Below are 16,202 nucleotides of genomic sequence, written 5' to 3' on the forward strand. Positions count from 1 at the left end.
TATATTTAAAATCTAGATAAGTTCACTGATGCATTTTTTCTGTTGGAATATTGAAATTTCAATTAACATAAGCCACTAATTTTTTTTAAATTTATGCACATAACACAATTAGAAAAAAACATCATTTTTGCTTTAAAGGCACAATTACTGCTCTGGTAAGAGTATTTTTATTTTGTACTGTTTCTTAGATAAATTTTGTCCCAGTCTTCTATTCAGGTAGATGAAGCTCTAGTTGACATCCTACTTCTTTGTGTTTGAGAATAGAAGTAGATTGCTAATCTCTTCATATAGTCCTAAATTCAAAAACTGGATAACTGTTCAGTTCTTATCAAGTTCTAAAAGTTTCCTAAATCCATAAAATAGAAAACGGCTGTGATCTCCTCCCACCCCATGATTCCTAGGTGTTTCTAATCTGTTTTAAGACATTTGTTCCCACTATGTAAATTAGCTATACATTTGTCATCTATTTTTTACCCTTGTTGGAGAAGTTGAAATGAATGACTGAAACCGTTGAACTTAGCATAATAGAGTTTTGGTATATTCTTTTCTGTCCTTGGAATAGGCTTCAGGATTCTGTTCTGCTTTTTATCAGGTTTTGAATATTGTCCATATCCTCAACTTTTTTTTTTTTTTTTTTTTTTTTTTTTTCCTGTCTTCTGTATGATACTTTAGTCTTTTCCACAAAAGATGTATTTTCAGAAAATAAATAAAAGGGCTTCTGTATCATATTAACTTTGCACACTAAGGCCCAAGTTCTGTAAGAAGAGCTCTTGCTGATGTCATGTAGATTTTAGGTAAGCAGAGGAGCTTGTTTATGTGATAATCTCAGTAGGAACAAAATAGACAAGGCATGCAATTAATTTCTTGTAAATTAACTACCTCAACATAAGTAAAAATGGCTTGATAAGGAAAATGAAGTAGGAATAGATAGGACTGGGACACATGATGTAAGGCAAAAGGGTTCAAACATGCACGAGATCAGAGAATATTTTTAATAGAAGCTATCAGTAACAGAAGATATGATTTATACAATGCCTAGTTAACTGGTAGAGTTTTACATTGTACTATGTTTTTAAATTCCCTTTGCACTGATGCAAATAAGGCATTTTTAGCATGTGATTCTTTTTATCTTCATGTAGACATCTTTTTTGATCTGGATACAGGACAGGTGAGATAAATCCTACCTGAACTGTCTAGTCCTCTTTTAGTGTTGTTTCATGCTGAAGATGGTAACCCGTTCCTTCTGTCAGTTGATCTAAAATGTTTGGGAACTTGTTCATTTAAAAAACAAAAAAATGTTAACTGAACATTGTCTGTAAAACTAAACACTTAGAGGCTGTCAGTGAAGTCTTAGTTCAGTTGCCTGAGATGCATGCATTAATTAGTCTTTAATTGTGCCATCACATGTTTTCCCATCACCCACCCACCTGGCAGTCCTGGCTTTTGTGGATAGGAAATAAGAGCGTAAATTGAGACTATGCAATGAAAGGTGGTAGTGTTTGTTGGACTCTTTCCAGCTGCTGAAGCAAATGAAGAATATCTATCAGAGAAGAGAAACAGTTTTTGGTTTTAGGTCTCTTCTGCTATGGACTTACTATGGTACCGGGCAGACATGCTGATGGTCACATTTGGACTTCGCTGAGTCCACTCAGTGGAAGATCACCACTGTGCCATTGGATCCAGGCTTTTGTGTCTGAACATTCCCTGCTGGACAGTGGAAGGTGGTTGTTTCTAAAGGGTTGGTTTTTTAGCATTTATGATAGATTTGTTTTTGTTATTTCTATCACAGGTAAAGATGGCAGTGGGTTTTCTAATTCAGGCTTCTTTCAGTTCATACTTTTTGAAGAAAGAGATATTGTTGCATGTGACTGAACAGAAGATCATATTATTAACATTTTTTTAAAATTTCTATTTTACAACATCTGTCATAGTGGTAACTGACAGATGTTTACTGGTAATTGGATTTGATGAGTCCTTCTTCAGTATAACTTAAACTGGAAAGGGACAAGGTCTCTCTTAGACAAATGCCATTGCTTTGTTTAATGTATCAAGTTCATTCTTGAATTCAGTTAAGTTTCTTGCTCCTCTTTCAGAATTAAGAACTAAAATTCTTAACTGTTGCTGCTGTAAAAATTATCTGAAGACAGATAACTTTGCCCATGTAATTCCATATTCAAAACAAACCTTTGCTGGCCTTCTAGCTGTTCAGAACTGAAACTGGATAACACTTTTCAACCTTATTCTGTTCAAATAAATATTTTTTTTCTAGTACAATGCCAGATATTTTAATGCTCATTTAAGTTCAACTGATTTTCTACATAATATAAACCTATAAAAAAGTAATATCAGAACAATGTGCCATAGGGTGTCCTTTTTGTAAAAAACAAAACAAAAAAATCAAAACCAAAACCCCCACAAATAAGCAAAACCCAAAACCCCCAAGTTGCATTTTTACCACATTTTCCTTTTATCTTCATGCTTTTAGTTAATCTTTTCAAATATCACTAACAATGAAGTCCTACTAATGGGCCTGAAGTTGCTCAGGTAATTTATTTGTTTGCTTCAAATGGAACTATTATATATATTGTTGAATGAATTTATAGCTTCATCTTCAAGATGGTTATTTCTTAAATTGTTTTTTGATCCAGTGAATTGTCTTTTCTGGGAAAAGGATGATACTCTTTACCACAGAAGGGACTCTGTAAACATTGGACAGAACCCTAGTCATCTCCATTTGTGCTCTAGATGGCATATATAAAGAGATTAAAGAATGCCTTTCCTACTGAGACTGGCTTGACTGTACTTTTTGAAACTGCTAGACATGGTTAGTAAGAGCTTTCTGTAAGTAAACTTTGAAATATTCATAGAATAGCACAAATGATGTGGATTCAATATTTGATAGATATATTCAAGACTAATAAAACAAACCTCACAACATAACTTATTTTGTTCTATCATATCCTGGTGTAAAATCGCATAAGCTAGGGAACAGTGTTTCAGTACTAATCCACACACATTAGATCAGCATTTTATGTCTTGGCCTGTTTATATAAATTCTAGTTGAAGTATGAATAAACTTTTCCTTTTCTCTGCTCCAGTTAGTACTGTGTATATCTTATGGGGGACTGGAACTATTTCCTGGAAAAGAAGGAGGAATATGGGGAGAAAAAGAGATTAAATGAACTTTACTTCTAATAGTGAATATCCTTAACTGGCGTTGGGTAGTAGAGGCAAAACATAAACATAGAAAATGTTTTTATAACAGTTTTTTTTCCTCAGTAACAAGCTACAAGGTATTCAAGTCACATACAGAGCATAGCATTTAAATTAAGGGCATGATTATCTTAATTAACTGATGCCCGATGCTATATGTATAATAATACTTTTTTTCCCAGCATACATACATGTATATGTATGTAAAATGTGTGGCAATTATAATGATGTAGATAAGCTCAAGATATCTGTAGACAGAAAGGACTGAACCTGGTTTTCAGACAACTTCAGTAGATCCCTCACCTGCTTGTTTGTCTTGGAGTTCTAGGTTCAGCGCAGTATTTATGGAACAGATACTACTCATTTAATACAATGCTTTTTTCATTTCAGGGTATTATTTTGGAAAATGTCAGTTTAGGGCTGAGAGGAATAAAGTAGTTTGGCAACAAGCATCAGGAGACTTGGCTACAGTTCCTGTATGCATCTCTGAGACAACTTTTCTTCTGCAGTGCTCTCTTCTTACTTCTTGACAACTTGCACTGTCTTTTTTTTTTTTTCCCCTTGAACTTTTAATTCTCTTGTGGTTAGACTGAGTTGTGGTTTTTGGAGCAGAGGTACACCAGCATCTTATTCTAAAAAATCTGTCCTTTCTAAGATGTGGATGGTTGTTGACCTGTGTGCAGAGAGACTTCATATGGTGACTTTTCTTTTGGCTAAGTGCATACGCTGTGCTTAAATTTCTGCAAAGCACATGTTTTTCGGTTTAATTAAGCCTGCAAATCTAATGTGAATTAAATGATCTTTAATCTATAAAAGTTAAAGCTGAGAATTGTGTGTAAATTTTTGGCTTTGACCTGAAAAAAAAAAAGTTTCAAGTTAGATTCAGGTTTTCTAAGTTATTTATGGGAGTCTTGTTCTTGTAAGCCAAAACAGCAAGGTCTCTGGCCCAATTCCCTTCATGTATTTTAACAGGAAACAATGTTAACAAGCTAGTTTTCCTCTGATTCAATTTCTATTCTTACCTAGATCTGCCCACTTGTTTTATATTTTATATGAATGTAGACACGCAGAGTTTCAGTTGGTGGAGGTTTTCACAACGAGAATTCTAAAATTCATCTTCAGAATTTAATAGTAATAAAATATACCTCTCTTTCAATTTGCAAGGTATCCTTTAGGATAAGTAGGCAGCAGCATGGAGGAAGTTGAAAAATTAGTCATCAACTCACTCAGCTATGCCACCTGGAGTAATAAAGCCATTGCCATTACTTTGGATTTTTTGCAGAGTTGTGGTTTGCAGCATCAGAGATGTAGCTAAAAATTCTACCATAAGTGTAAATAGCAGCTCAAGAGTTCAGGGTGTGTGAATAAATATGGAGTCATTTTGTACAGTCCAGGGTATAGTTAAGTCAAAACTATTGGTATCAGAGCTAGATAGATTTATAGGTTACACGCAACATGATGCATTTCTGCTTTGACTTGGACTATAAACCTAACTCTTAGGAAAAACAATAAAATATTAGCAATTGTGCTGTTAAAGACAAGATTTAACAGGCTACTGTTTTTTAGGGTTGGTCTTCCTATCCAATTCTTGCAGGATGTTGCAGGAAAGTGGCTAGTGTTCCTTTAAGTCTGGGAAAAGAAACTGTAGGTTAATTGGAAAGGGAAGATGGATTATTTTAATAGATCATGAAGCAGATTGACTGCAAAGGAAAAATTCTTAGAGTAGGAGTTCAGAATGAACAGAATTGCTTTTGTTGCTTTTGCCTGACATTATACTTAGGCTTCATAAAAATTAAAAAAAAAAATAAAATCTGACAGCAAATCAGTCTCATAACTGAACTTAGCATCACAAGCATATCTAGCTTCACTGGAAATTTTTTATCAAAACCATGGTGACTGGAAGCCTGGGGTTTTTTTGCTTGTCTTCTTTAATTTTTTGAGTCATACTGTTACCACAGAGAATGTACCTTACTTTAAGGATATGAAATGTGATTGTACAACTTCAAAAGAAGGGTCCACAAGCACAGGATCTTGTTTCCAACACTGTCAATAAATACATGCATTGTAAGAACAGAGAAAATGATTATGATACTTCTCATGAGTGCTGTCCCAATCTCTAATTTCACTTCAGGGTATTTTCTGAACATAGAGTTCTACCTATTTTTCCTGCGAATCATTTTTTTTAAAGAATGGGTCCTTTGTGCCTTGTGTTATGATTTTATTTCTTCCTTTATTCTTACATGTGTTATCAGCTGGTATTCAAAGGTGAAAATAATTCTGTATGTGAAAACATAAAAGGAGAGGGAATCAATTAAAAAGATCATATAAATTAGAGCTAAAGTAAAAATATAGACTATCACACTCTGAAAAGGTTGAGGAAAATAAGCAGAAAGAGGATGAAATCAAAGATGAAATGTCATGGGGAAATAATGAAGTCCTTATATGATGTTACACAGAAGATAAATGATTGCTTAGTGGGGTGAGGGGAATCTTGATTATAATCAACTGTGTCAGTCTGGATGATGGGTTCATGTTCTGAGAAGACTGGAGAATTAATGATAAAGTTTCCAAACAGCACGCAACTTAAGCTTTTGGGAAGAGATGCGTTATGATGTAGGAGAGCTGAGTGGTTCTTGTAATGTTTTTATTTTTATTTGCCCAAACTTGAGGAATGGTAAAAATTAAAGTCTTTCACTTAATGTTTTGTGTAGGTACTGGACAAAATTATTAAGCTTTTAACTCAAAGGGTTTATTCTATTGTTCATTAAATCATCATTAAGGTAGTTGTGACATGTTTGCTGTCCAATATATTTTTTGATCATCTCTGAGATAAGATTGTGATGCCCTAGCTAATTTACTTAACCTGGCTCATAGTCATAGTTCATAGTAGTGCCTCACGACTAGTGATTCCTACTTCATACCTCTATATAGCTTTTGCACCTACTCACCACATATTACAATTGCAAAATGAACAATTCACTTCTAACGCTTGGATTTTCCATTCTTGTGATGGGACTATACTCACTCTCATTATAAGCTTTAAGTTATTTTATTAATTTTAAGCATCATTTTAAGCAGCACTTTCAACTCCTGAATGGAAAGATGCACTTATAAATGGCCAGTGGAAATCTTGGAATTGTAACTACTGCTTCTTATTCACTACTGCTTCTTCATATTTACAATTCTTGGAATTGTAACTGCTTCTTTTTATTCACCAGGTCTAGGCAAATCAAGGTGCACTGTCACAAGAGCCTCTGCCCCTGTAGCCATTTTTTGGACACAAGATCTTTTGTTTTCCTTGTAATTCTTCAAGAATTGATTTTTTATTTTTTTTTTTTAACTTAGGATAACGTGGTCTACTTGGCAGCCTGTTATTTCCATTTTTATAGAATACGTGCAAGTCTGAGGGAGCAAGTTATGGTGTAGTTCTCTCAATATTGCCTATTGGAGCATCATCTGTACAACTGTAAACTGCTAATTCCTCAAGAGTTTTGCTGGGGAGAGACCTGGTAGTTCTAACCCAAAAGTGATCCCAAAAGTAGTCTATCATACATGCAACATGGATGGTTCAAGGTACAGGACTAAAAATTGAAATTAACAGTCTAAACATGGGTTAGGTACACTCAGAAATACCTTCTTATCCTTCTATAAGAGGAGTTGAAATGAAGCCCCTTTATCGATCAGATTCATTTATTTATATTTTTGGTGTCAAACTGCACGGACATTTCATAATTGAACTACTAAGTTGTTTTCTGTAGGCATTTTTTTCTAGTTGATGAAAAAAGAGATTATTAGTGTCTGCCTTTTATGTCAAACAGTGATATTCATCTAGTCTAATTACTATCTATTTAAATAAAATTGAAAGCAGATTGATATTTTGAAGCACTTTCATGAAGCACAAAAGACTCAAAAATGTAATAGACTGTTAAATTGGAATGCATGTTCCAGTGAAACATTTTGTTTACATTTAACAGCTTATGAGCAAAACAGTAGGTTTAAAGAAAGTGCTTTTCTTTGAACTTTTATGGAGAAGTTAGTTTTGTGTTGCAGCTCAGAGTATTACTAAATGCTGAATTCATTACCTTTCCTTATAATCTTTTTTTTTTTTTTAGGAAACTATTATGTTGGATAATACTTCTACACTGCTGTTTGATTTAAAAGATCAAAGCTGTTCTCTGAAGAGTTTTGATTAACTGTGAAGACTATTTTCAACACTAATAGGTATACTAAAGTGCTGCCAAGATTAATGTGGAGATGACCCTGTGCCTATTTTCAGAATTGCAGGGGGGCGAATTCTGTCAACAGTGAAGATGCATTTGATAAAAGGCCTAAGCAGTGGGGATCCTTTCTGTCAGGCAGTAGAGGAAGCTGTACAAGATTTGGATTTGAAGATTAAAAATATTATCGATTCTCAACATGAAGTCTTGACTGCCAGCACTACTGGAGTCAGTCCAGCACGGGTAATGGGACTTCTTTTGTTCTTTTTACTATTTAGCTTTACAAAAAAGCAAATGTCTTTCACCTGTTTTGTTTCTTTTTTATTTTTTAAAGGACTTCATATTAGTATATTATCTTTTCCTAACAGTACAGAGTAGTGTCATTTCCTCTACACTGTGGCTTTCAACTTGTTGAAAGACTTGTACTTGAGGATTACAGTGTGGATTTCAAAAAGCTGATTTACTTAAACTAAATTTTTTACCTCAAAATTGTAAATAAAATAGTCTTCAGATCTTAATTTTTTCATTAAGTTATTATAGATAGAGATAACTGTCAGGTTTGCCACTAATTTCAAGGCAGTAGAGCTATAACAAATTTCCAAACAAAAAACTTCATGAAAGAGGAGTAAAGATTTGAGAACATGCATTAGTAATTTTTATTAAAATATGTAGGTTTTAATTAGCTCGGCATCAAGTATTTCTGAGTAAAGCATTCAAAATAATGTTAAATATGAAGGAAGTCCAAAACATGGTGAAATATGAAGTGGGAGGGGAATAAAAATAAAACACCAAACAATCAATATGTATTTTTTTCTCTTTTAGTGTTTCAAGACACTAATGAAACTATTAATGATTTTAGTTTCATGGAAGGAATCAGGATATTTAAAGTTCTTTAAGTCATGTGTGGAGAGGCAGAATGCAAGCTATTTATTTGTGTTTTCTGTACTTTGAATCTACTCAAGTTTATATTATGATCCTTTCTGCAATGAAAATATCAACCAGCTTTAATTATTTTATTTTACATTGTTGTATTTATTGATATAAAATATCTAATGTAATGTATTTTTGTCTAGCAACATTTTAAAACTTATAGACACTTAGAATGTGTGCACATTGTTAGAATGCTTTGTTTTATGAAATCACTGGAATTACCCCATGGTAACATAAGATTAAAAAAAAATAAAAAATCAGATTTCCAATATGCATCTTTTTTATTCTGAGAGCTAAAACCAGCCAGACTCTAGTGGCTAGTTAAACTGGTTTAAATGTGTGTTTCCACTGAGCAGTTGCAGTATATGTTCCATCCTCATTTTTCTGTTTTCCTAGAATCTTTCATGTGTCTTTCCCTGTTTTCCTTTCATATCCTATTTTTTCCCCCTTCCCCTCCAAAAAATTCATCAACATTATCAGTTCTGTCTTTATTTAGCTACTTGTGTTACTGACAGAATTTTTTAAAATTTAAATCATCACAAGCCAGGTAAAACTGTTTTAATAAAACTTCATTCTTGAAAGAAATTCACCAAAAAATTGCTTTTCCAAAATGGTTTGTGTTTCTTATTGTTCTCCATAGGTCAAGTTTGTTGTCTAATGTCTCTGTAGGAATGTTTACCAGTATCCTTGTTGAGGCAGAAGATAGTAGAAAATATTGTATCCCGATGTTGTTAGGAAATCGCTAAATACTTGGTCCCATTGAGAGCAGTGTGAAGTTAATATTTTTCTCACAATAGGCACCTGAAGGCAGCTTATGAACTTGATTATATTACTATGAGTCTGTGGTTCTATGTTGAAGTTTTTGCCAATTCTTGAGTTTAAGTTAATTGATTGCTGGAACATCCCATCTACCCATGCATGGGCAGATTCTACTATAGTTCTTCTCAGTGAGGAAACTTCAGTACATAGCAGAGGATGATGAGCTTTAAGCCAATCCTTTTCACCATACTTAACTACACTATAGCCATACTCAGCACAGTATGGGTGTAACTGAGAGCCATCAGAAATTACACTGGTCTGGATGTGACCGAAGTGCCACTTGGCTTGACAGATCTAGTGCTGTATTGGGCTTATGTGGCAAGATTTGGTAGCGGTGAGGGCTTCAGGGGTGGCTTTTGTAAAAAGACACCAGAAGCTGCCCCTGTGCAGGACAGAGCCCATTCCAGATGGATCAGAGACAGACCCACTGGGGGCCAAAGATGAGCCAGTCAGTAATGGTTGTAACACCTCTGTTTTAAGAAGGGGTAAAAAAATGCTGCACAACAGCAATTGAGAGAGAGGAGTGAGAATACATGAGAGAAACAACTTTGCAGACACAAAGCTCAGCTGAAGGAGAGGGAGGAGGTGCTCCAGGCACTCGAGCAGAGATTCCCATCACCTGTGGTGAAGACCATTGATGCAGGTTGTCCCTCTGCAGCCTGTGGAGGGAACCCTATGCCCGAGCAGGTGGATGTGCCCTGAAGGAAGCTGTGATGCTGTGGAGAGCCCACACAGGAGCAGATTCCTGGTAGAAACTGTAGCCCATGGAGAGGAGCCCATGCAGAAACAGATCTTCTGGCAGGACCTGTGACCTAATGGGGGACCCGTGCTGGACAGTCTGTTCCTGAAGGATTTCACCATGGGGAAAGAACCCATGCTGAAGCAGCGTATGAAGAATTAGAGCCTGTGGGAAGGACCCACACTGGAGAAGTTTGTGAAGGACTGTACCCCATGGGAGGCACCCCACACAGGAGCAGGGGAAGAGTGTGAGGAAGAAGGAGCATCAGACACAAAATGTTAGGAACTAACCACAATGCTCATTCCCCATCCCCATGTATCACTTGGAAGGAGGTAGAAGAGTAGGGAGTGAAGTTGAGTCTGGGAAGAAGGGAGGGTTCCTATTCTGCTTAACTGGTAATGAATTACATTCGTTTCCTTAGGTCAAGTCTCTCTTGCCCATGATGGTAGTTGGTAAGTGAACTCCCTGCCCTCATCTCAACCCCGTGAGCTTTTCATCATATTTTCTCTCCCTGTCCTGTTGAGGAGGGGGAGTGATAGAGCAGTTTGGTGGGTACCTGATAGGTAGCCAAGGTCAGCCTACAACAGTGCTTTGTGGGGTCTGAGGAATTAGAGATAAGGACAGTAACTGGGAGGTAATGGACAAAATGTGGACTGAACATTGCTAGAGACTGGAATAAGTATGGGCGATTTTTGGTTTTGTAATTGTGGTGAAAGGACAAGAGGTGTTCTGTGTGTAAACTGTCTGCCTTTGTTGGTGCTGTGATTACCCTATTTTGATTTTGGTATGGGGATTTTTAGTGAAGTAAATGGAATTTGTGAAGATTGTGTGATGAATATATATTTTAATGATAGTTCTTAAAAATGTGATTCACAGAGTCAAGGGAGCTTAGACAAAAGTTACTGATATTGGATTTTGTATTTTAGTGGAGGTTGATGTGGAAGAACATTTTACTAAGCATTTTACTAAGCATACAGAAGGGTAGGTTACCATGGCTAATTAAGAAACAAAACAAACAAAGCCAAAAAAAACCCCATAAGTTTTCCAAATGAATTTGAGCTGCATAAAAAAAATTTGAGCATCCGTATTGTTCCATTAAGATCTCAGGAGAGCAAAGATTAATGCTCTGTGCTAAGTTTCACATATAGGTTGGTTTTTTTATTGTGTGTTGTTTTTTACTTTACAAAGAAACTCCCAAACCCTGATGCTGTTATTTTTCTGAAAAATTGTTCTATATTCAGAATAGTTCTTGTTTTGATAGGATGTTATGTTTTTTCATATGTAAGAGACTGAATAATTTCTCTGAGTGCAAACTTATAATACTATCTTAACTATAGAACTGAAAATAATGGCTCCACTGGCTCCTGGGAAGGCTGCTTCCTCATAAAATGTACCTGAAAAGAGTTACTTGGTTAGAAAAATATTTGCTTTTCTCCTGGCAGTGGCAGTTTTCTTCCATCATTGCTCAGTTTTCCTGCAAATACCTGTTTTATAAGAATTTAGAGCTCCAGGAAAATGTATTACTTTATGCAGAAGGAAGTACTACTTTGTGTTGAAGCCTGCACGAGTGACTAATAGGAATTATGATTAATTTCTTCCTGAGAAAATTCCTACTGTAAATGGAATCTGGCTAGTGTTCCTGGAACTAACCAGAATAGTCTAGAGTAGCTAATGGTCACTACCCTTGAAAGACTGATCAACTACTTTCTTGAAAAAATAATTAGAATTATGAATTTAAGCTTACTAATAAACAAGATTTTTATGGCAGGGATTGTTGTCTTGCCTAAAGTTCTTACTGTGCCTTGAACAATAGGATTTTAGTCCATGGTTAATATATCAAGTCATTGTTGTAGTGCATGAGATTTCTGAAGGTCATCTTTTAGCAGTTAGGAGGTTGTTAATTCTAAAGATTTTTTTTTTTTTCCTTTGTATATAATCAGTCGAGATGATGCCAGATTTGTACTTCTCATTAAGACGAATTTACCATGACACACATGACATTTTATAAAAATCTATGATGGTGATGTAATGACTGAAGAGGTTCAGAATAAATTTCGAGGAAATTAAATGGTACTGAAATAGGCCAATTCTGTAAAGCCAAGTAACAACCATTTCTGTAATTGCTATTTCTAGCTATTGATTATAACTTATAGTAACTGACTGACATGTGTTGCTATGGTTTCTTGAAAGCTACATACACTAATTGATGTAATCAAATAGAGAGAGAAAAAGAATTTGATCTTTTCAAGACTGTGTTTAAAAGCAGTTAACTGATTAGATAAATGCAGTTCATTGCTTGTCCTGTCCTGAACAAAGTCAGGCTGTTTAATGATTGTGTGTATTGGTAAATAAGAAAGCCTATAGTTTTAAAAATGTACTACTGTGTATAAGTACTAAATTTTTCTATGGAACTCCTAGTACTTTTAAAGAAAAATATAGCAAACTTGCAATTCTTTCAGTCCCATAGTGGCTATGGAGTTCTACATCTGTACTGTTGACTGTAACATTGAGCACTTCCAGATGTGGATTATTATTTTCTTTAAGGAATTCTTTATTCTTGTGGAAAATTTTGAGGAATTCATCCTGTTCCAAACAACAAGAGATTGTGCCAAGTACCTCTGTTGTCAAATCTTGATGGAAATCTCACTTTTAACCAACTGCTTTAGCAGATTCAGTTAGTCAGAGGAGTTGGACCTCACCAGAATGTGTTTGTGTACCCCATAGCTCTCAAACTGGTTGTGAGAAAATAATATGTTAATTTCTGCTGCATGGTTTCATCACAGATTTGCATATTTATCTGTGTGACTTGCTCATCAGTGTACACCTCCAGCTGGCAGTGATCTAAACTCTAATTGTTTGGGATGAGGAAGAAACTTTCCCATGGGCAAGTTCCCCATAAATGCTTACTGGAAAGGGAAGGAGGGGATTCTCACTCCTTGTGCTGGTATGGGTTGCTTTTGCAGGTGAGCTATTGCTCTGGCTTTGTTGACCTTTCCTGTTGTATGTTCCTTTTGATTTTATTTACTTTCAGCCAAAATTGCATTCCATAAATCATGGTACTGTGTATTGTGGCAGAGAGACTGTAAAGGTCTTACTAGTTCTTCTGGATGAAGAAGCTGTCAATCCTCCTACCCAGAACAAAGTGGAGCTATTATATGATGATGAAAGCTTAAATTTGTTTGGAATCACCTCTGTTTTGACACTCTTCAGGTGAGTAGTAGAAAGTTTTTATGTTAGGTTGGTTGGTTTGTCTTTAAAGATCTTTTACTGAGTGGTTAACAAAGCATTGTTATTACTTACACAGAGCAAATGACCACAGTGCAGTCTGTTATGAGGTTAGGTGTAAAGGGAAAGCATTCTTAGAAAGTCTCAGGTTCTCAAAAGTATTCTACCTCCTTATTTGCATTTTCTGTATCTTCACGATACTTTTGTAATACGGACTTTTTGAGCTTCACGAACCCCTTTTTTTCTGGGCTGACAAAACTCGTGAAGTAATATCCTTTGCAAAAAACCTTCCAAATACCTCAAATTGAGTTTCAACTCCCCAGTTCAAATACTGTTTGTTCAGTGGCTAATTATTTTAATATTCAATTTGAAGATGTGTCCTTTGTCTAGCTATGACACAAGCAATTTATGGGTTATCCTTTTTTCTTCCTACATAGTAATTATTTTGTGGAGACAGTTTTAAATAGTTAAATAGTTTTTCATATCATGATATACCAGTCAGGATAGTATTGCACAAAGGATGTTGAAACAGTTTCATATGCATGAAGATTTATTGGTGGGATCTGTAGCTGATTAACTCTAATGGTGAAAGTTGCTTTTGGGGAAGAATAAAATCAGAAGAGGAGGAAGAGGAGAGGTGAGAGAAAATTCTCCCTGGTGGCCATCTGGGTAGTAAAGCAGGCAGGGTTCCCAGATAAGCATCTGCTAAAGTACAGTGGTTAGTTCCCCAGTAGTGCTTTTCCCAGGGTAACTATACTGTCTTCATAAGAACCTGCTCAAACGCCTTCCTGGTTGTCCCTGCTTTGGTGCCTTTAGCACTGATTGGAGCATTTGTTCATCAGGGCAGGGACTGCATGCTCACTTGCTTATTAATCTCTGTGCAATCAGATTTTTGAGGTCCCTAACATAAAAGAAGAGCTACAATGAAAAGGGTAGGAAAAGTGGGGAAGAAGGGGGTGTTTCTTATGCTGGTGGCAGTTGTTTCCCATGAGAGCCCTCCATAACAACACTAAGTGTGCAAGTGCAAGGCTGTGAGAATAGCAGAAGGAAAAACAATGATAGGTCCTAAACTGGAAGATGGAGGATCCTAAAAGTCGATAAGGGTTCCATTAGGTTTATCATTCGACCTCCTATGAAACCAAAGGAACGAGCACATTATAATAAAACTCTTAAAAAAAAAATTAGTTGCATTAATAGGAATTCTAAATAAATGTATTACTTTTTAATCTAAAAGGAAACCTGTAACACCATATCATGGAATATTTCTTTCACCTCTCAAGTATCTGTGGATAGTTATAGCTACACATTTCTATTTCATTATGTAACAAGCTTAAAATAACCCTCATTTCAGTCTCTTATTTTTCTATTACTTCAGATGCAGGAAAATCGATCCACATTACTTTTAAAATTGTTTCATAAATTTAATAAACCTCACTGTGGTTGCATTTTTATCAGAATGAAAAGGAGCTTAATTGGATTTAGGTTAATGCTCTCTGTGAATGGAATCAAGGCCCACCTGAATTTTTCTGAACTAAACAATGCTGCTATTCAGAGCTAGAAAGCTTGATATATATTTTTTAAAGTAACTCTTTAACTTAAAATGGGTTCTGAACCACTTATTTCTTGAATAAGAGTGCCCACTGACTGCTTTGTTTTCACTTACTTCACTTGATTTTTCAGCTGAATTAATTTTCTTGAATTTTCCCCAAAAGGAAAAGGCATTTGTCTGACTTAATCTTCTTGGTGTAGGTGTAAGCAGGTACTGCTGTCTGGGAATTTATATCGTAATCTAGACAATTCTTGTGTTTTCCTTAGTAATTCTTAGTAGTCGATTTGTTTTAGCTTTTATATTCCAGTATATAATTTTAAAAATATCTGTGTGCTTCCTTTTAAAAAATTGATTTAGAAGTAATTTATTCAAAGTATATTATGGTTCTAAATAATCGTTTTAGAAATAAAAAATTACAAAAATTGAAATGAAACATGCAAACACCTCAAATTTTGTCAAATCTTTATGTTCTACATTTCTCTAGCAGCTTTACTGTAAGTCTCCAATTGCTTTATGAATGCTGAACACCTTAATACTATATAGGATAGTAGCTAAAGGTGTCACTCTGGTTTGCATCAGTGTACAGGCACCTCTATGGTACAGCACTTTTTTGTTAATGCTTATGTCTCAAATATTTGAACTAGAATGTTTGCAGTCTTTTTGAAAATCTATTGCTAATAGTAAATATGGAACAGTTTATAGGATGAATGGGAGTACCTTTGGCAGTAAACATCACTGCAGTTTTCAGATACTTTTTGCTCATCTGATTCTTGGTATCAGACTGTTGGTCACCTCATATGGTAGTTATTGTTTTATGGGCTTTGATCACATGGTAGATATTGTCTTGTGGTTTTTCACAATGCTTTTTGTTGTTTCTAGAGATTTCATTACTGAACAATCCCAAAATATCTTTAAAGTTTGTGAGTAGTTTTGTCTGGGTTCTGGTCAGTTTGAGAGAGCACTGTTAATTTTCAGGTGAAGACTGAGGTTAAATGAGAACACCTCTTTTTAAAAATTTCAGCATTTCAGGAATTTTCTTGCTTTGCTTTATCCGTAATAAATTTCTTGGGTAGATTTATTTCTCTGCAGTGAAATCCTGCAAAAAAGCTACTGCTGCGAAGCTGCTATTGTGTTATTTAACTTTTTGCTGACTTTCTTTGCATTAATATATTTTCATTGTAATCTGTGCAATTCATGTGGATTTGGGAACTGAAAATATAAGCACTGATAATATGTCCTCAGTGTTTTAGAAGAGTCCTAACCAAGCTGAAGTTACCTTACTTAATCTGTCCTTTAGTATATCTGTCAAATATTTTCCTTCTGTAAAAACTTGATTTCAGTCTTCTGGAAAAAAATTCATTTTAGATATGCATTATAGAAGTTCAAATAAAATTTCCTTGGTATTTTTTTGTATTTTGAAGCTGCATGCAAGACAGAAGCATGCTATTTTTTCCCATAGTATTTTTAAATTTTTAAAGCAAACATAAACATATGGTGATGATATTGAAAT

The 16,202-nt window shown here is 35.1% G+C and overlaps 1 protein-coding gene across 1 annotated transcript in view; it reads left to right on the forward strand.

Annotated features, from left to right (window-relative positions):
• Window positions 1-16,202, forward strand: part of PARPBP (PARP1 binding protein) — a 53,192-nt gene that overhangs the window by 24,364 nt on the left and 12,626 nt on the right. Inside the window, exons 6-7 of the mRNA XM_026841053.1 lie at window positions 7,490-7,673; window positions 12,950-13,128. Coding sequence (XP_026696854.1) covers window positions 7,490-7,673; window positions 12,950-13,128 — 363 coding nt within the window. The remainder of the gene's footprint in view (window positions 1-7,489; window positions 7,674-12,949; window positions 13,129-16,202) is intronic.

Source organism: Athene cunicularia (genome assembly GCF_003259725.1).
Source record: "Athene cunicularia isolate RWA chromosome 1 unlocalized genomic scaffold, athCun1 chr1_part2, whole genome shotgun sequence".
NCBI classification, from domain to species: domain Eukaryota; kingdom Metazoa; phylum Chordata; class Aves; order Strigiformes; family Strigidae; genus Athene; species Athene cunicularia.